The 21,459-nt window shown below is 33.6% G+C and overlaps 1 protein-coding gene across 1 annotated transcript; it reads left to right on the top strand.

Annotated features, from left to right (window-relative positions):
* Positions 1-1,103: 1,103 nt before the first annotated feature.
* Positions 1,104-17,634, top strand: LOC123557499 (inverted formin-2-like). Its single transcript, XM_045348983.2, has 10 exons — positions 1,104-1,408; positions 5,368-5,447; positions 5,813-6,489; positions 7,595-7,758; positions 8,500-8,664; positions 11,640-11,897; positions 12,361-12,542; positions 13,116-13,230; positions 14,723-14,957; positions 15,836-17,634. Exons 1-10 carry the CDS (start codon positions 1,265-1,267, stop codon positions 15,868-15,870), a joined length of 2,055 nt encoding a protein of 684 aa, XP_045204918.2. The 5' UTR covers positions 1,104-1,264; the 3' UTR covers positions 15,871-17,634.
* Positions 17,635-21,459: the final 3,825 nt, after the last annotated feature.

The following is a 21,459-nucleotide window of genomic DNA, read 5'->3' as shown; positions in this document are numbered from 1 at the left end:
ACTTACAAATCCCATTCATTTTTACATGTTGACATAATTACCCCACCCACTTTCTTTACAAAGGGAACAACGTATTCAAATCTACAAACTAAAGATTTTAAAAATATTTTGCAACAAATATGCTTCAAAATGGAAAGAAAACAATTGGGCTCACCTTGCATCTAGAGGATTCTTTTAGAAAAACCCCCTTTAAAACCTAATGAATTTTGATTGTTCTTTTTGTTTTATTTTGTTTCAATACATATTTCATAGGTAATTTAAAGTCCTATGTTGAAAACTTTTATTTCTATTGTAGCTTATCATTATATATTACAGTAAGAAATATATCAGATCCAGACCTGTTCTTCTTTAATATACAAATGTATTTTTGAAATTACCCTTACCCTATTGTAAATCTTAAATGAATTTTAGGCAAATGCCTATTAAAAATAAGGGTGCATTTTTTCACAACAAGTTTAATCTCTTTGATAAAATGGTACATAATTAGCCATATTTTAATAATTTGACATTTTTTTTAGGTAAAGCTTTTGTTATAAAGAAATATTCAAAGAAACAGTTTTTAAAATGGCGGATATCCTGCAAATATGCTAATTTTTGTGTATAATTACAATGAACCCCGATTCAGCAGCAGATAATAAAATAACCATCTCTGTAACTGCACTAAATCACTAAATCAAAAATGTAATTTGGATGACATTCAAATTCAAAAACCCTCATGCGTCTGCTTCACGAATTTAGCGGAATTATAACTTCGAACATAATAAGTATTTCCAATTTAGATAAAATATATTGACTTGAGAATAAGGCCCGCTACTTGTAGGCAAGACCACAGGAGTGTGTTGGTCAATGTGAGAAAATCAAAATCCTACAGCCGACTTCAGGTTTTCTTTCCTGTCATTATTTCCTTCTAAAATAATTGACAGATTTTACTTGTTGACTGCACAAATGCATTTAACTAGGTTGCAATATGAAACAAAATAGTATTCAAACTAAAGCGTTGACGTATTCAAGTAGTTTTATGTCGATAGTGATATCTGATATGTTGATATATTGAATGAAGTCGCTTTTAATTTACCTTATAGATAATCATCGTGGTTGCGACATGCTACCAGGAACAAATTTTCTATACATAGAAAATACCGAATCAAAACAACTTCACACTTAAAAGATATACATATAACTTTGTGGTTGTGAACTGGATTTTGAAAATTTTTACAGAATTTATTACATATATTTTTTGAACATTCTTGTAACAATCAGAAACATGATAAGCGAAGATGATGATGAACTTAGGGTTCAGTGCGATGTCTTTCAAGAAGGTGACCATGCAGATGAGGATGCACTTATGGATACTAAGGATGTAGATGTAGATGATCCACAATCGGTGTTCTCAGCTGTTTATAACAAGGTACACACAGGTCCGCCTGAAAATTTAACTAAATTTAATTACATAACGATATGTCTCATAACTTGTCGTGCATCTCTATGTCGCCTCAATCAGAATGAGACTGAAATGCATATATTAATTCTGTGAAAGAAACATAAATTTCTTAAGATATTGTGTTACATGAGTAAAAGCGATAAATCATTCAGTCCGAATATAGACAAAGAGTCTTGATGGGTGAGATCATAGTAGGTAAATTTTGTTCTGATCTACAAGATAAATAATTTAGATAAATAGTTTTCCATGGATATTTAACTTTTGATCATAAAATGGATTTTGCGCATGGAATGGGTAACCAGGTTTCGAAATGTTTGATGAAAATGATTCTTACCTTTTGAGCTAGTTTTTCAGTATCTTATACAGTCAAATATGGTTTTATGCCAAAGTTTGGATATAAAATGTTCTAATTTTGGATGTAAAATATTTCGGAGTTTATCTTGTGTGAAATATTTTTCATTGATGAGACGCTATTCGGTTTTACTTTCGTAACAGGGATATTTTAAAGTCCCAATTGCCGTGTGTAAATGTAGTTTTAGAACATCATGTAGTAGTTATATTTAATACAGAAATGAATTTAGATCAAAAGACATTGTCGATTCCCAAGTATTTACTCTCAAACTATTACTAGAATATTTTTACTGAAGTTTCTTTTTGCTGACCAATGAATTTAACAGTATATAATTCATTACACGTACGTGCTGTGACTGCTATGACTATCGGTACATGTACTTGACAAAATAAGCCTATTTTGGATGAAATAGAAATCTTATTTGGGACATTTTTGGTGGCTTTAAGGTAACAAAATAACTCAATTAAATATTTCTCAACGATAAAAATATTAACTTTAAAACAAGGATGAACACCCAACAGGGATAGCCACATTCCTAAAACACAACCTTCCCAAACGTTAACCCAGCACGCGGACGCGGACGCGGACGCGACCAACATACATAGGCACATAAAGCAAGTAAACTAGGACAAAACAAACAAATGAAAGAACACAGTGGAGCACCGCCTTGGAACTTTCAGTTGCAAAATACCACTGAGCTTAAACCGGTATTCAGATCGATGTACTTACCTTGGACCAGGTCTGTTATCATTCACTTGTAAAAAAGGTTTTTTCACTGCTTCCTGCTATTTGACACTAGACGTTTAAGGATCGATAAACTATGTAAAATATTTGCCAGTTTAATATAATGTAGTAAAACAGTCGCTAAAGTTTTGCAAACCCAATGTTTACGTTTCAGACTGATTTAACCGACAGAGGTTAAAAACAGTTATGAGACAAATTGCTACGTAGTTTCATTGTTTGATGGACTTGTAGATTAGCATTAAGTATAGAACAAGAGCTGTCACTATTAACGACAAATGCCTCCGAAGCGTGCACAAGAAGGCTACAGTTGTCCGCGCAAAATACACCAGAAAATTGTTTAGGGATGAATCATTTTGTGAATGACCTCGACCTGAGAGACCCGGGTCATAAGCGCTACACGCCATCTCAATATGGTTAATATTTGTGCGAAGTAATTTTAAAACCCCTTGATATATGACAGAGGTTTGGACCAGACAAGAAACAGACCATGTTAACCTTTGACTTCTATATGTGACCTTGACCTTGGAGCTAGTGCATGACAGGTTATCTATTATAGGAAACCTTTATGCTACGTAATTCTAAAATCCTTCATTGATGGCACAGTTATGGACCGGACAAGAAAACAGACCATGTTAATATTTAACATAGACCTTAGAGCTAGTGTATCTGGATCTTGCGCATGACACATTGTCTCATTATGGTAAACATTTAAGTCATTTTAAAATCCTTCCATGGATGACAGAGTTATGGACCGGACACGAAACAGACTATGTAAACGTATGACTCGTAAGTGTGACTTTGACATTTAGCTAGGGGTCTGCATCTTGCGCAAGACACTTCGTCTCATTATGGCGAAGAGTAATGTAAATATATTTCAAAATCCCTTTATGAATAGCAGAATTACAGCCCAGACAAGAATTTATACAGACACACACATGCACGCACACACAATATACACGCATACACAGACGGACTGTGCGATTTCGAAGCCATATGGATGTTTGACTGGGTTAGCGGTAGTTACATTGTCACAGAATTATACACAATGTAAATATTGCAGCTATGTCTTCTGAAAGTCGTAATTTAATGGCCAACACTCATTTTATTCAGTTAAAATTGTTTATTTTAAAATTTCAGCAAAATAGGTACAGAAAGACATTTTAAGAGCATTAGTTAAGGTTTTTTGACCACCCTCCCCCGCCTTGTAAATATATCATTTAGTCTTCATGTTTTACTAAAACTGATACATAGAAATGTACAATAATGTTTCTAACTAAATACATAATATACTTGCAATACGGCATAATACAATTTTATAAGGTAATTAAAGTTATAATTGGTTCATACTTTATTTGAAAATATCATCAAGACAAACAAATAGTTTGTGCAAACATAAAATGAACAATTTTATGATAACAAAAGTAGTATACATTAGCTTTAGAATTATAACATTTTGTACATACAATTATATAGATGAACGCAATACAAATGTTTCTTTCCACTAAGAAGTTTATTTTTAATTCTAACATGGTTCGATTTGATTTCCAGTTAAACAAAGAAGAAAATCAAGCTTTATATATTCTGCGATAAACAACGGTTGAAGTCCTTCTTGTGATTTATCATCTAATTTGCCACGGTTCATCGTTCAATTCCTACGCATCTGAACTCTGAACCGTGGTAAATCAGACGATAAACCACTAGAAGGCCTTGATTATTTGTTTAATATTACATTGTTACTGCAAACTTAATATACGCGATTAATTAATACATTGTGTATAGTAAAGTACATTTGATGGTAGTATGGTGGCATATTTCTGCCACGAGATAGCTAGATAGCTATCGCGATAATTAAAAGAATTATCATGATAAAGCGAAGTTTTCTGAAAAGATTATATCAATAGTCGAAAGTGTTCTGAAAATATTATTGCGAGATTTACATTATTATCTCGATACTTTTAGCGTAAGTGCCCACAACTGCCATTTATTAGCTAAAACAGAAATTTCGAACTTTTCTGAAAAGTTTCCTTGAAATATATTTGACCATATTTTCTCGATATGTTTTTGCATTTTATGACCAGAGCTTGCCAGTTTTATATCTATAAATAGCACTCTACTTAATTGATGGAACACTGCTGAACCCCTGTAATTTTGCACTAAACTTGCCACCGTCTTGCAGTAGATATTGTTGTCTGGGGCCAATTACTAACTGATATCATCATGTTTTATTTAGAGCTCTCTAGCAGCTGTGACTTTGCAGTAACGAAATTTTGAGCACATATTTTTTTTTTAAAACACTATAAAAATATCTAGAAAAAAATAAATTATTGCGATATTGAATAACTTTTCTGGCAAGTTCAGGATATTACTGTGATAGGTATCAAGCATCTCGTGGCAGTTTTGAGCATAACACAAAATTATGTGCTAAAATATTTTCACAAAATATTATTTATTGTGGATTTTTTCTCAGAAACACACACACACGCACACGCAGAAATATGCCACCGTAGACAAAGGTTTTCTACAAATGAAGTAAATATTTAAATGGGCATTGGATCTCTTTTATTTCATATTGACTTTGTTATTTAACCGAGGAATGCCTTATCTAAAGGACATATGAAAATGCCAATATGAAATAACTTGATTAATAATTCATTTATTATTCAAGTCCACATTAGCCTATGTGATATAACCAATCATAATACTTAAATCCTGTATTGAATTTGTTTTTGCTTTGGTATTTGCCTTCACTGTTCGTGTAGGTTTGAGATTTCCCGAGTTTTTCTTTGGCTACAGTATGACGTGCACAATATATTCTTGTTTGTATAAACAGGTAAAGGGGACACCAGTGAACACTCCGTTGTTTAAATTTCTACAATCCTTACTCAAGAATGATTCACAAACTACACAAAGGTACGTGAAAAAAAACCAAAACACAGAAAATGTTGTTATAAAATACCGTAATTGCTCTTAAACTAAATATACACGTATGTATGTACTAGTATACATAATTTCATTATTAACCTTAGTAAAAGAACTTTTAGTACAAGATTATTTTAAGTACGCTCTTCAGAAGCAACATACAGGACCACACAATATAATTAAACAGAACAAAAACATTTGACTATTGGAAAAAAAAAACACTCCAAAATACCCCTAAAACCTCAAAGTTCAGTTGTGCATTTATTTAGCCAAACAACACAAAATATTGAATGACTTCTTACTTCTTACATACCTGATAAAGTGCAATTTTCATATGTTTATTTTTTTCATTTCAGGGAAAACCTGTTGACGCTGTCAGAAAAATTGACACAACAAGAACCTGGAAATGATACCTGCAGTGATGGAGAAAAGCTTATACCAAGAGACGAAGAGCAAGAAACGATTACGAAAGACGTAGCAATCCAGACAGAATTTACAGATGAAAACAGAAAGGCTCTCACAGAATCAACACCAGAATCAGCACCATTACCTACTTTAAAGTCGCCTGCACCTTTAGATTCGGATGCATCCAATCCAAATAAACCCTCACTAACTACACCACCCCAACCACTGCCTCAGACCACAGGTTCTGTGGCTGAAATATCACATATTCCTAAACCTTTATCCCCATCATCTATTCCCGGCGTCCCACCATCGCCACCACCACCGCTACTGTCGCCAATACTACCCGTAGTTCCGCTACCACCTGGAGCACCACCGCCGCCGCCACCACCACCCGGAGGCCCTCCAACGCCAGGAGCACCACCTGCACCCCCACCACCTGGTGGTCCATTACCAGCACCATCTGGAGTCCCTACACGACCAGGAACACCTCTTCTTCCTAGTGCTCCTTCATCTGGAATATCTGTTCCACAGAATTCTGAACCAGCACCAAAACCGATCGACACACCAACACCTAATAAGAATATGAGAACTCTGACGTGGAACAAAATCCCTGCATATGCATTTAAAAGTAATTTTTAGTTTATTTGAACATTTTTGTACATAAAATGATGTAATGAATACCTTCTTTTGTAAATGAAATTGGCCCTGAAATGAGTTAATTCAGATAGCCAAATATTCATGAATATATGGAAGCTCCGAAGTGACAAAATGCATATGTTTTCTTCTCGTGGTCATCGGGTCTAAGTGTCTCGAATAACATGCGTGCGTTTTTTATCTTGTGACAAAGAGGTACAAACTCAAGGAAGAAGATAATTTTCATGGGAACGAGATATTATATCATGGCCAAGAGATAACTAACTTATAGGAACAAGGTATTATCTTGTGGCCACGAGATACTAACACGTGGAAAGGAGATATCTCATGGGAACGACATAGTATCTCATCGCTGCGTGAAAACTATCTTGTTTAAATGAGATTTTATCTCTTTCTGGTGAGTAAGTACCTTGTAGCCACGGGAAAAATCAAATACCTATTACAATAAAGCTTCGGTATGAATGTGTTTCTGCTTTAATATATTTGAACTATCACAAACAGATAAAAAATACAATTTTGCAGTATGAAAATAATCTTATGTTAAAACTGAATTCAAAAGCTTGTATTTTATATATTTAACTAGGCTAACTAGAGACAGACCTTAGCTTTTTAAAGATAAAGTCTAGGAATTGATTTCCAAGTACTTCAAATAACCAAGAAATGATTTTAGAAATGTCAAATTTATAAAAGTTTGGTTTATATCAATAACTGAAGTTTTGATATATATCATATAGCTGTGATCCGCAAAGAATGACAACTCTTGCCATAGGCAAGTACTTACAAACATACATATCTATTAGTTTACTTCCCTTGTAAGTACACAATTGAGTGGAAAATGAAAAAGATTTTAAATACAGTATCATAACTTTCTGTATTACAAAAACAATTAGGATATTTCATAGTGACGATAATACAGTTTTGCTTGTATCAAAATGTCACAACAGACCAGATTTTATATTACAGGACACGTAGGATCAGTAAAGGTGCATTGATATTGATCTCTCCATTTCCTAGCCTAAATAACCAACTGGACATTTGATTACAACAGGATTGCTAATAGAACGTATATAACATTTCAGAAGAAAGCATTTGGAATGAGGTTTTGAACATGAAAGACTCTATTGACCTAGATTACAAAAAGGTAGAAGAGATGTTCTCTCAGAAAGGAGTAGCTGCTCCAATTACAGCGTTGTCTGAAGAGGACAAAACATCTAAAAATAGAAACACTTCGCCCAATGTGAAGGTAACGTTTTTCTACTAAGATATGATTTCAATATGAGTTAAGTACTTGATCTTCTAAATAAAGATCTGAAAAAGACCCATTCGCATTTATCGTTCTGTATATTTGGATTTCAGAAATTGCTATTTTTATAAATCTATTTTTATTTGAAACAGTCAGACGACTCGTTTCAAGAAGCATTTGTCTGAACCAGCCAAAATAGTTTCGAATGTTAAAGAGTGAGATAAAAATTTGTTGTCAACACAGGTCTCGAACCCGGGACCCTCGCTTACAGGGCGAGTGCCCTACCGACTGAGGTAACCGGCTTTCTGACACCTTACGTGATCAAGTCTGTACCTTGACATGTGATTTAACACGAGGGCGTTGTCGCGATGAGGTCGTCATAAGAATTGTAAATATGAAAAACCCAGGCTAAATATAGATTTTCTAAACTTCTACTTCACATACAAAATGTTGTAAGTAACGCTCTGATTGGCTAGCGGAAGGGTAGTCAGAACGAGGCTATCAATAGCACGTCTTCAAATCCTAAGCGTAGCTTAACTGGAGATGTACTTTAGTGAGAATTTTGCATAATTTATGTTAATCAATGTTTTAGATCTGCCTGTCAATGAAATGTCAATCTACAATTTCTATCAGAAATAACATTGTTTTTAAATTTTGATGAAAAACTTGATATAAATTCTGAGAAAATTTTATTCTTTAGAGTGAAATTGGGCTATGATCTGTTATCATTTGCGTCTCCAGGTGACACTGCTGGACCAGAAGAAGAGCATGAATTTGGACATATTCCTAAAACAATTCAGAAAACCAAACGATGCAATAATAAAGAAAATAAAAGAAGGTGATTTGAAAGAATTTGGTGTAGAGAAACTAAAGGGGCTGATGAAGCTTCTACCACAACAAGAGGAGGTACATTTTTGTATATTTAATACGTTTCTATAATTTGTTGTAAAACAATTCTGTAATGATATATTTATGATAAGGAGTTTTGTTATACATATTTTGTTTCTCAATGGTTTAGGTTTCCGGGGAACTTATTTATGAAAGCGTCTTCGTGAAAAAATATGCTTTTCTTTGGAATTTTAAGGCCAATATTTTCTTTGATATTTCATCAAAAAGATATTTTATTTAATTAGGAATTACCATACAGTAATTTGTTGTTGAATAAGATCAATATTAATTCGTCGGAATTAGCAAACCTCATAGAGGCGAGTTGAAAGAGGAATGAAATAAAAGAAATAAAACAGGCAAGTAGTTGGTAAGTATCTTCAAAGGTGTAAATAATAGTCCTTGATATCATGTTAGAATCTATATAATTGATCTCAAACAGTGATTTGCTCTTGCATAGAATTATTGTTGGTCATTCAGATAGGAAATCTGAATGACCAACCAAATAAAATCATGCCTAAAAGAAATCATCTCATGGACGAATTCATATATGTTAAAATTGAATGCTGACAAAACTGAAGTAATTCTTTTTTCGAGTCAAAAACACTCCAAACATGTTGAAAATCTAGAACTGAAAGTTGGGCGAATTGGGCATAAGACCATCAAAAACTGTTCGAAACCTTGGTGATACGCTTGATTCGAACATGCACATGGACCATCATGTTAATTCTGTGACTCGAACATGCTACGGCCAAATACGACACATTAGTCATATTAGACCACATTCGACAACTGAAGCCACGTAAACCCAGAATCAACAACGAGCAAACTGCAAAATGTCCAAAACACAGTTGCACGTATAAATACGAAAACAACCCGTTTTGAACATATAACACCAATCCTTAAAGATCTTCATTGGCTTCAGATATAAGATAGAATCAAATACAAAATTCTCATTCAAACATTCAAGGCCTTGCATGGACAGTCGCCGGTCGGTGTATATGAGAGACTTACTGGAGGTGTACGTGTCAACTAGAAATCTGATGTCAGCAAGTGCAGCAACAACCCTTATGCCACAAAAACGTCGACTGGTTACCTACGGGGAAAGAAGTTTCAGAGTTGCCGCCGCAAAACTATGGAACTCTCTCCCTGACAATCTCACAAACGATTCATCACTTAATTCATTCAAAAGAGCTCTCAAAACACACCTTTTCAAAATTTTCTACAACACATAGATACCAACTGTGATTTTTCTACCCATAATGAATATGCCATTGTTATTTTTGTGATACAGAACTACGGCAAGTCATTCGTTACTGACGAAGATCTCTTAACTGTACAATTCATCATGCAATTATATAAATTGGCAATTCATCTTTTATTTCATCGTGTCACATTTTAAGGGTTATGACGTTCTATGTGTGTGTTTTTTTGTAAGACTTGAGTTTCAGTTGAAGTGTGTGGTATTTCTACCTAATACAGTGTATGATGGCACCATTAACGGGGGGGGGGGGGGGGGGGGTGCGGGTGAACCTCTGTATGAAGCCCGTCTGGGCGTACCAGGTGTTTAAAGCACTGGTATTGGCAATAGGGGTAAATCGACCTCAAGGGGAAGGGTGCGGTCATGGCTGTTTGTTACAATAAGGCTGCAAATATTATCATTGTTCATTGATGATATTGTTGTAATAACTATTATTTTTTTATTATAATGTACAACGCCATTGAATATATCATTTATAAAAAAGGCGCTTAATCAAATTGTTCAGTTTCAGTATTGTGATTGCATATGTCATGTTTTGTTATTTGCCTACATATCTGCGATATGTCACATTTTTAATTGTAAAGCGCCTTTGAACGTATATTCCATATGAAAAGAGCGCTCAACAAATCTGGTATAATAATAATAATAATAATGATAATAATAATAATAACGGGTATTATTACATCCCCTTGTATAATTCCTTCCAAACTGAACCAATAATCATTTGTTTCAACATCAAATCACAGTTCGGGATATATTATTTCTTAATTCTAACACGGCTAGATTTATTTTCCTCTTAAAGAAACAAACAGTGTGTTATTTCGCAACAAAATCTGTTTGTACGTCACCATTATTACGTCATAGCACCAAACGTAACAGCGGCTTGCTGGAAAAGAACCCCCACAAAATATTTGGTTGATGTCGTTATGGATGTAGATAATAATCCTTAATTCCATGTTAGGATTAAAATTATATGTCTCAAGTGTTTCCCTTTGTTTTCCAAATACATTTCATGATATCGCTTGGGCTACGCCATCGTAATATAATTCCTTCACATTTAAAAAAAACAACAAAGGTTTTATTCAACAAAACACCACTGTTAGGATAAAGAAAGATGGGAAAAGAGGATGTGTGGGATGATTTTCCACATATGTCTTCCCGTGCCTGAAATGATGTTTGTACCTTAGCTTTTCCTTACCATATAATTTGGGAGTGTTTTCTTAACAACTTTGGTGCAGGTAAATCGTATACACTGAGTGCAGGGTGCGGTAACTAAAAGTGTGCAGGTATTAAATACCCGCACGTTAGTTACCGCACTGTTGGATAGGAAAGTATGCCAGCTGTCTGGAACAGCAGACAGCGAGGTGTATTTTATTGATTTTCTGCTCTCGCATTGTTTATTTTACCTTAGCTTTACACATTTGTAAAGGAAGTATTTTAAGTACTCACTGAACTGCTGTATATGGCATTGTGGAACGCCCACTGAACTACCATATATGGATGGCTATGATACAAACAGAAAGAACATTAAAATTCTCGTGTAAATGATTTCGTTTACCCTCTAGTTTCAATGCTCTTTTTATTACTAATTTGATCAATCTGAAAAAATTTGAGAGAATCAAAATACAAGAAAAATTGGATTTCAACGAACGCCATGAATATGCGAAAAAAAAATTTATCTCTTGTAATATTTTAAATTGAGCTTGATTTAGATTGACATTTCTTTTCTCACTAGATTGAGATGATTCAAGGGTACGAAGGCGAACTCGACAGGCTTGGACAAGCTGAAAAATTCTATTACCAGCTGATACAATTACCAGACTTCAAGCTAAGAATTGAAATGATGTTGCTTATAGCAGATTTCAGCTCTCAGATTAGTACAATACGTCCAAATATCCAAGTTTTAACGTCAGTTTGCAGAAGCTTCATGGACAACGAATCGCTCAAAATGTTTCTTAGATTTGTGCTTCATGTAGGGAACTTCATAAACAAGGTAACTGTACTTAAATATTTAAAATCTTTCCAACTGTTATATCACAATGTCACAAGCAACTTACCTATTATATTACCTGTTAGAAGGATATATTGAAGTGAGAAATATTTTGTTTATTTCATTGAATGGGGCTTCTCTGTATGCAAGTAAGACATCTCATACCAAGAAAGCTAAATGCTGCAGACTCACACTAATCTGACAAAGAGAACTTTATTTCATGTTGATTGTATGCTTTTCTGACGTCGGTAGTGTATTATTACTGCCTGCTACTCAATGCATTATCTATACTTTGCCTGATGACGTATATATCGCTAAAAAGGTATTCACGACAATTTGTTTTTTTAGCTGACTAGCATAACTGTCAATGTGGTGAGATATCGCAGAATAACATTAAAGCCAGGCAATGTCGGGCTAAAACTGCACAATATCATTATGTCTTTTAAGCTGTTTTGTTAATTTAAAGGGAAGCAGAGTTGGAGAAGCTATCGGGTTTCGTATAGGTTCTCTCAATAACCTTATGATGACAAAGTCAAATACGGCGAAGACAACTTTGCTGCATTTCCTTGTAGAAGAGGCTCAGCAGAAAAATAAAGACTCTCTAAAATTCGTCGAGGATCTTCTAGAACCGCTGCAAAAAACATCGAGGTTTGAATATTTTTGTCTGTTTCTTGAAATTCTACAAATTGAAGTTCGTTAATATCAAAGACTAATCTTACTATTCTCATATGGGTTTCCCTTAACTTACGGAGGAGGATTGCATCATGGAAACTATACATACCTGTATGATTGTCTAGGTACAACACTATGTAAAAAAATATCACTTTTTTTTGTTAATTCTGACAAGCTTTAGAAGATGCATATCATGGAGCATGATGCAATGACATTAAAAACTATAAAGTGCACAAGACCTTTTTACATAAAATATATTTTTTTAAAACGTGAGGGTGTTTCATGCAAAGTTATTTAAATTAAGTATACCAAATATAGACATGTATGTACGCATGTAAAGTGACACATGAATACGTAATATCTAACTAAAAGAAACTTAATCCACTGTGTCAAGCTTCTGTCTTGTGGAAACCGAAAGAAAATTATAAAGTAGTAATGTCAATGTATTGCATAGAAGTATACAAATAGGTAATTATGACTTTTAAGATGATTAAATTTACCTATGCAATAATTTTCTAAATGTAATACAAACTTTCCTTGTGTATTCAGCTTAGATGGAATGATAAGGGAATTTACAAACTTACACAACGATGTAAATCGCCTGAAGGGGCAGTTGGAAGATGCAAATGAGGAAGTTAAGACGCAATTTTCGGGATTTATTAAGGTATGTTTGGGTCTTCAAGGCCTGGCGATTAATATCGTTGACTCCGCAACACATGCTCCTCAACGCTATAGGTATGTATGGGTCTTCAAGGCCTGGCGATTAATATCGTTGACTCCGCATCACATGCTCCTCAACGCTATAGGTTCTTTTTAGGGTGAAAAATTCATCTATCTAGAAGGCCCGTGGTTCTACATAAGCCCATGCCTAAATGCCTGGAGGGGCAACTAGGATCTTCTCCTCCACTATCAAAAGCTAGAATGTAGCCAAATGTCCTATAATTGTGTCGGTGTTATGTGAAACCCAACAAAGTTTGATATATCCTTATTAGATAGGAATCGCATTACAGCTGTGAACTATATCCTCTAATATTTTATGTGGGGAAATATGTAATGATTGCGCTTATTATTGTAGCGAAATCCTGGAATAATTCAATGATTTGTTTTGTTACGTTTATAACTTTAAAATGCAAACAAAGTGTGACAATGCATAAAATTTTTCGCGACCGCTTTATTTCTATTTCATTTGTTTTTCACTTAACGTTGTAGAAACTTTGAATATGCAATCCATAATGTAATTCTGCACTAGGTTTGACTTTGTCTTCGCAATTAAACTAACAATGGAAAAACATGGTTGACTTCGAATCATTTACTTCCACCCCCTTTGGGTTTTAAACCTCGCTAAAGGTAAATAGTTAAGCATTTGGTTCATCAAGGTGGATTACGGAGTGTCGATTGTTCCAGTCTGTGATGAAATCATGCCCGGTTGGGTGGCTGAAGTCTTCCGTTACCATCAAAAGAATGACCTATAAATGTGTCGATGTGACGTTAAACCCAACATGAAAGTAACTTTCAACTCCATATGAATCGAATGTGGAGGACCCTGTAATCTGTCATATTCATAAGGAAAACATACAGCGATCCTGAGGAACGAAGTCGCAACCTCGTGATGTTCTACTTTCTAAGCTAAGCAAGTGGCTTACATTAAAAAGAACTAATATGGCCTATACAAGAACTACTAAAAAAGAGTAGTAAATTTGCAACACCCTTTTCGCCAATGTACCTCTGTATCTACCCCAGTTTAACTTTGTCCCACTAAGAACATTTATAGAGCAGTTAAGCCGACGTTCCTTTTCAAGTTAAATAAGCGCTTGCATATAATAGGTCTAGAACTAATTATTGCTAACAGAAACACCGGTGGAAAGTGAACTTCATAGCAAATTTTTCGCCAAAATATATATAACTTTTGGTTTTCATATCTTGGGTAATGGGCTCAAAACAAATCTCTTACAGATGGAATTTTCTAGAAATGTCCAAACAGAAAGCCAAGTATTGTTCAACGGATAGACAGAACTTTGTGAAATAACACAGATAAATATTGTAATGGCATTATGTTATGATCACTCCTAATAATGTATACCATTCAATAACTACACTCTAATATACCCCACTTTACAATTGTTAAAACACTTAAAATTATCTGTTTTTTTTTTCAGGAAGCAGAAAACGATATTACTGATACAGAAAAAGCAATAGAGCAAGTGAAAGAACTATGCAACGAGCTTGCAGTTTACTATTGCGAAAATGAAAAGTCTTTCAAAGTAGATGAGTTTATAGAATCATTTAAGGATTTCTGTGAGAAAGTTAAGACGAGTGAACATGACCTTGAAACGTGGAGAGTGAATGCTGAAAAGGCAGAACAGAGACGCAAATCGTCAGTGAAACGAAAAGGTAAGACAAAAAGGAAGGTTAATGCAATTATAGAATCAGACACAGAGGTAACAATTATGTGCAAGAAACAGATTTCAAGCAGTTACTAAAAATAGAAGATAGTTTAAGCAGATTTCTTCATGTAAAGAACTACAATTAAAACCCACATCAGCAGTTGGAGTTGTTCCGGTTGTAAAATGAGACAAATGCGTGCTTATTTTCAATCCCTTGCTCATTTTGTATATGTGAAGGGTTAATTATTGAACATTATAACTTTGGTCATGTAAAAGTAGAAGATTTACGGCTTCTGGAGGGGCGTGGGCAGTGTTGCATTTTCCAATACTGCTCATGAACAGACGCAATCAAACCGAGTCACTGATTTCGAATAGTTATTACTTTTTTCTGGACTGCTTTGTAAAATATCGGACATATACAATCTTTGGCGTGTAAAGATATGTAAAACATCAAAATGATTTTCTTGAAACTTAAATCCGAAGAAAATCAATAATTTTTTGACAAAAAAAGTAAAAACATACTATAATAATTTGAATGTTTTATAACACACCTGAATAGACGAAAATGTCAAAAATGTATCAAAGTTTCTGACTGCTTATTTTGATTCTTGTTATTTGATAAAACAGTATTGTTGCATTGTTACAATGTAAAATTTTAGGTCGATCTTAGCAATCCCGTGAAACTGTCAGTGTATTGTTAAACTAATTACTAGGGATCTTTTCATAAATTTTGTTTCTGACTTTTTACTCATTGAGTAAAAGAGACCAGAATAGTTGTTATATCGAGACACTTTCAAAAACGGTCTTCAGAAGATGATACATATTTTGCGCGTAACTGCCCTCTTATGTTGTCTATTTGTATATAATAATTTTTTTATCTTTCAGGCGGACGCCATGGGTCAGAAAACGAAAGTTGCTAAGGCGTCACTCTACTTACTAAGTTTTAGGTGTTTCTTTCTGCTACTACGTAGGATGGACAATCAAGTAACTGTGGCTCTGAACAAAACGTAGTGTTTGAGTGAAAATCAAACATGCTTTTAAAGCATATTGTCTAAATTTGGTGACAAGACATAACAATTCAGAAGAAATTGAACAAAGTGTACAATATTGTAGTTAGTTATAGTATCATATTTATGCCCTCACCTTAATAGCTGAATTACTCTTATTAAGCTGAATTACTCTTATTATAATTGCTGCTTGTGGCCATCATATTTGAAAACATAATTGACTGTGGTCAATATTGACTCCTGTTGAAACCAGGAGGTTAGAAACAAGGTCTCATTCGCACAAGAGACTAAAGAGTTCTAAATGGAGATTGATTCTGCTCATTGCCCGAAAACTTCATAGCTTGATTGTTTCTGGTCTGTTTATGACCCCTATCAAGGTGAAGCTTACTTGAGACTGAAAATTGCGATGGCAATTTTGATATACAGAAGATATTTTTGAATACAAGTGTGTGTGTGTGCGTGCGTGCGTGCGTGCGTGCGTGTGTGCAAAATGTGTACACATTTGTATTATGGCTTAAGTGTTGTTATATTACAGGTCATTTGGGACCACGGTGTCCATTCAATATCTATGGTATAGAATTCCACTTTAGCCGTTGCTAGGGGACGTCAGTGTTGTTGCATTTCCGGTTACCTCTCCTGATCAGACTCAGTCAAACCGAGTCTGCTGTTTGTTTTGCTTGGTAACATTCTATGCTTCCGAAGAATCATCGGATATATCTTATTAAAGAAACTGTAAATAGTTGTAGTGCTAAAATTGCAACATTTAAAGCCTTCTACTTTTACGGTTTGTGATGATGGTTCTAAAATGTCATAAAGTACCGTATTTAACACTTTCCGAACCGCCATTTTAGAATATTCACGTATGCAATGCTTTAAAAACAATGGACTTAAAAATAAATCAACCTGAATCAAGGCTACATAAAGCTTTAAAAAAATATTTATTCCCGAGGCAGGGTCTGACAATTACTTTAATTGTAGTAAACAGGTTTACAGTTTGTTTCCCTATTTTTGTAATTCGTATATTTTGCACATGCTGCGTGCATGGAAAAATTAATTGCACACTTGCTTTTTTATTTATACATTGAGCTTATATAGAAATAAAACTCAAAAAAGTATAAACTAATCATCAGTTAAAGAAAACTAATACATGTATAATACACAGATCAAAGCTAGACGAATAATAAAGCTGAAAGACGGAATATCTTACTTTTGTGTATCTATGAAACTGTGGCTTCCTTCTCCAGTATTTAAATGCTGAATAAATAGATTGGACCTGAATTTTAAAGAGCTTTTATTCTTGTTGTCTGAAGCAGTGACAATGCTAAGAGGGCCATTTACTGGTCAACCGATAGAAGATGGGCTGGAACAAGACCCTCTAAAATTGTTGATTTCTCCAGTAACATGTAAATAATCACTTTTAACATCCGATATTGTCCATCGCTACATTGATTCCCTGTTTCGGAATATCTATAGACTTATGACTTTTCGAGAGAAGCATCGGCGCGGGTCAAGTCAAGTTGGTCAGTGTTCAAATAGTTACCGACTAGAAAGAAAACGTGTAAATTTCTATATCATGTGACAATCCTAATTCAAAAGTAGTTACATTTCTGTAATATGTTACTTTTTGTGCCATAACATTTGGGTGAAATGTCGATGGCGGGAATATAATGCAGGCGGGAAATGTTGTTATACAAAGATTTTGTTTTGAAAGGTTGTAGCTATAATGCCCATTTAGTTATCTTTAGATATTCTTTAATAAAACTAAAAAGTGGAAACTTTAGTCGTATGAAAGCAGACAAAAGCAACTCGCATACAACACACTGATGCTATCTATATATTATTACCTTAAATTTGTACAATGAATTTATCATTTAGCAATTGTTTTTTTTTAATTCTGATAATATTAGTACAATAGAACCTTATATCCATTTTCCTACCTTGTCAGTGCTTTTTTATAAATCGGAAAACGTCTTTAAACTTCTAAACATATACTATTAAATCATTGATATTCAAGAGAAATGATTTTCATAGAAATCATGTAATCATTTATACACGAAATTAAATCCCAACGAACACGCACAGTTCTTATTTATTTATCTTCAGAAGTTGAAATCAACAAATACCAACGAAATATAACCACGAAGTTATTTGCCCACGAAATAAAATGAATTTACAGTGTACTCACTTACGTTATTTTTGTTTTTAAGTGGTTTATATTCCGGGTAGTATCTAAATAGTATATTAAGTATCAGTTACAGAGTTTTGAAAGGAAGTTGTTAAGTGAAATGTCGTAAAACTAGTTCGCTGAGAATGTCAGTGTTCACCAGATAACATAGAAACCGTCTGCTTTAAAATCAGAAAAGTGTCATGAGCTGGCATTGATTACTTCAATCTTTGAACAGATATTATCAAGAATCATTTCCATTGCTTTTGCGTATATGAAACTGAAACATATGTCTGTATTTATTGTTATCAGCAGTTGCAGAGGGTTGACATTTTGATAGTAAAAGTTCGCCAATTACCTCGTTGTCTATCTCGTACTGATTTATTAGAGCTTGCAGTTTTCTGTTTTGCTTGATTCTTCGTCAGTGTGGAAAGTACTTTGTAAATTCGCTGCCTGTCATATATTACAAATATTCTGATATACGGTACAAGGATTAGAAACTGGGAAAGTGGGGTTAAAAGCTCCAAAATTTGAACATAACACGGAAGCTTTATGAGCATTGTACCATTGTCAAGCCAATGTGCCACTCTTGCTCTTGATAGGCTTCATTCTGCATTGTGAGTTAGATGTTACAAGTACCACTTTGAGTATGAAGAGAGTTTGCCTACCCAAGCTCTTGAAACTTGATTCGACCTCGGTCACCTGTGACTCACATACTTAAGTTATCGTCATAAACATGTTACATTGTACATTTGCTAAGCCTGTGTGCCACAATTTCAGTTGATATGCCACATTTTGCATTGTGAGATATATATCAAAAGTGCTACTTTATATATGAAGAGATTTTGCCCACTCAATGTCTTGAAACTTGATTCGACCTCCAAATCAGCTCTTAAAATTAATAGCTTTTAAAGGGGAGTAATTCTAGTTATAAAACCGAATTGTAAATCTCGTATAACTTTAAAATTTTGTTTTTTACGTTTGAAATTACAATAGAGTTAACATAAGATATACGTTCTTGTAAAACTGTAGACATTGTAAATGTCAAAAAAAAAAAAAAAAAAAAAAAAAAAAAAAAAAAAAAAAAAGCAAAAAACACAAAAAAAAACTAAAACTAAAAAAAAAAAAACTGTTAAAGAAGTCATCTTTGACCTAAAAGTATTGACATCTAAGCTATGATACTAACCTTGGTGCTAGGGGCATAGATCGTGCTTTATCCATCAATTAAAAAAAAATCGAAAGTCCGTACAAGAAAAACGACACTAAGTGTGACATTGGTCCTTTAGCAAAGCTTCTGGGTCTTACGTGCTACACGTCGTTTTGTTATGGGAAACTCATATGCCAATTTGACAGGTTGAACTTATTTTTTAAAAGTAGACGACGATGTTTTCTAAACGTATGCTTGGACACTTTGGTGCTTTGTCAATAAAAGTTGATTTTTTTCAAAAGAAAAGAATGTTAAAAAAATACGTATTGTTAAGAGATTGTTTGACAGTTTAATTGCTTTTCTAACAAAAGTTCTGAGACGATCCGACTGCTTCTGTTTCTTGTCAAGTTGTAATATCCGTACCTAGTCTCGCTTTGACATGCAGATGAACGTTATAAGTGAAAAAGATTGAATTTTATTTTTTTATTAAAACACCATATGTTTTATCATTGTATATTGAACTGAAAACTGATTTGAATTTGTTCCAAACAAAAACTGCTATAGCGCAGAATTTCGCTTAAACAGATTTGTTGGAATGCCCGCAGTCACGCTATCCTATACAGTTTTTATTTCTTAAAAACAGCCACCTTATAGTCATAGAAAACGTATGTCATTTAAACGTTTCAAACAAAACGTAAAATAGGTAACAAATCAGCCTTAAGTGTACGGTAAGTGTGCGAAAGCACCTTGTTAATTAATATAAAACGTCAAAATCGCGTAAAGTTATCTTGACTACAGCTAAACATTCATTAAGGATGTAGGATCGTTTTATTTTCTATTTTTTCATACTATGTAAGCTTGAAGAGCATTAGTTTCTAAGACAAACAAAAGATGAAAAAGCACATGTCTCGGAACTCGTTTTAATTTTATAGGGCATTTTCTTCACCAACTGTTTAAGCATTTATGAAATTTGATAAAATCGAAAACAATGGTGGTACTTTGTAAACCATATAATATCCCAATTAATGTTAAAGGGATTTCAGGTCTTATAGGTTACTATGAATACAAGGTGATATCAGTATTATATAAGCATAAATGTCACTAACAAATCCCTTTCATTTTTACATGTTGACATAATTACCCCACCCACTATATTTTAAAAGGAAAAACGTATTTAGATCTACAATCAAAAGATCTCAAAAATATTTTGCAGCTTTAATGACACAAAAAATATGCTTCAAAATGGAAAGAACAAAATTAGGATCTCCGTGAATCTAGAGGATTTATTTAGAAAAAAACCTTTAAAAATCTAATGAATTTTGATATTTTTAGTTCTTTTTGTTTTAATTTGTATTTCCTAGGTAATTTAAAGTGCTATATTGAAAACTTTATTTTCTTAATCTTACATCAATTTTAGACAAATGCCAGTCAAAAATAAGGGTGCAGATTTCACAACAAGTTTAATCTGTCTCTGGTCTGATGCTTATTTGTTTAATAATGCTGAAATAACGAATAAATTACCTTTGAAACGCTGCAAAATATTTTTGCCTTAAAATGATCGATTTTATGTCGTCACTTGTCAGTTACCGCAAAAATGAATAGCTTTAATCTTGTAAGTACATAATTCTTAGCAATTTTTTTATTTGAACTAATTTTAAACAACCATGATTTATCGAAATATTTTTATAAGTCATTCGCTCTGGATAATGATCAATATTTTGCGGCTTTTGTGTAGTTGTATTGAAATAATATGCGGAATGTAAGAAAATGGATGATGGCAGCTGATATTATGAGGAATATAGTTGGGTTATAGGTTACTTTTTACAGCCATTTTCTAATACAAATTGTATAATTTGGCATTCATATACTAAACCTTTGCTCTAAAATTGATCAAATTTCAATAGAAAATAGTGATTTCTTAAACTAAACTAATGTTACCGTGGAAATGAATCCCGTAACATGTATATCTAAATGTAAAATTCAAAGGCGTTGATACTGTTCTATTTAAGGAACACAGCTCCAGCTTTTTATCTACATTTCAACTCTATCCATGAGAATAATAATTGCAAGCGCATTAACTTTTTCCATAAAAAACTCACTTAAGAAATAAAATAAAATGTTTTGAAGTTACATTAAACGAGAAAGATATTTTTATTTAATATTTTACTAAGAAATTACCATATATTGAAAA

The sequence above is a fragment of the Mercenaria mercenaria genome, chromosome 5 (assembly GCF_021730395.1).
Source record: "Mercenaria mercenaria strain notata chromosome 5, MADL_Memer_1, whole genome shotgun sequence".
NCBI lineage: Eukaryota > Metazoa > Mollusca > Bivalvia > Venerida > Veneridae > Mercenaria > Mercenaria mercenaria.
This window is presented reverse-complemented; position numbering and strand designations above follow the sequence as displayed.

Coding starts and splice junctions, on each gene's coding strand:
- LOC123557499 (XM_045348983.2), top strand. CDS start 1,265: ATGATAAGCGAAGATGATGATGAACTTAGGGTTCAGTGCGATGTCTTT. Junction 7,759..8,499: donor ACACTTCGCCCAATGTGAAG/GTAACGTTTTTC, acceptor TTGCGTCTCCAG/GTGACACTGCTGGACCAGAA. Junction 14,958..15,835: donor ATCGTCAGTGAAACGAAAAG/GTAAGACAAAAA, acceptor TTTATCTTTCAG/GCGGACGCCATGGGTCAGAA.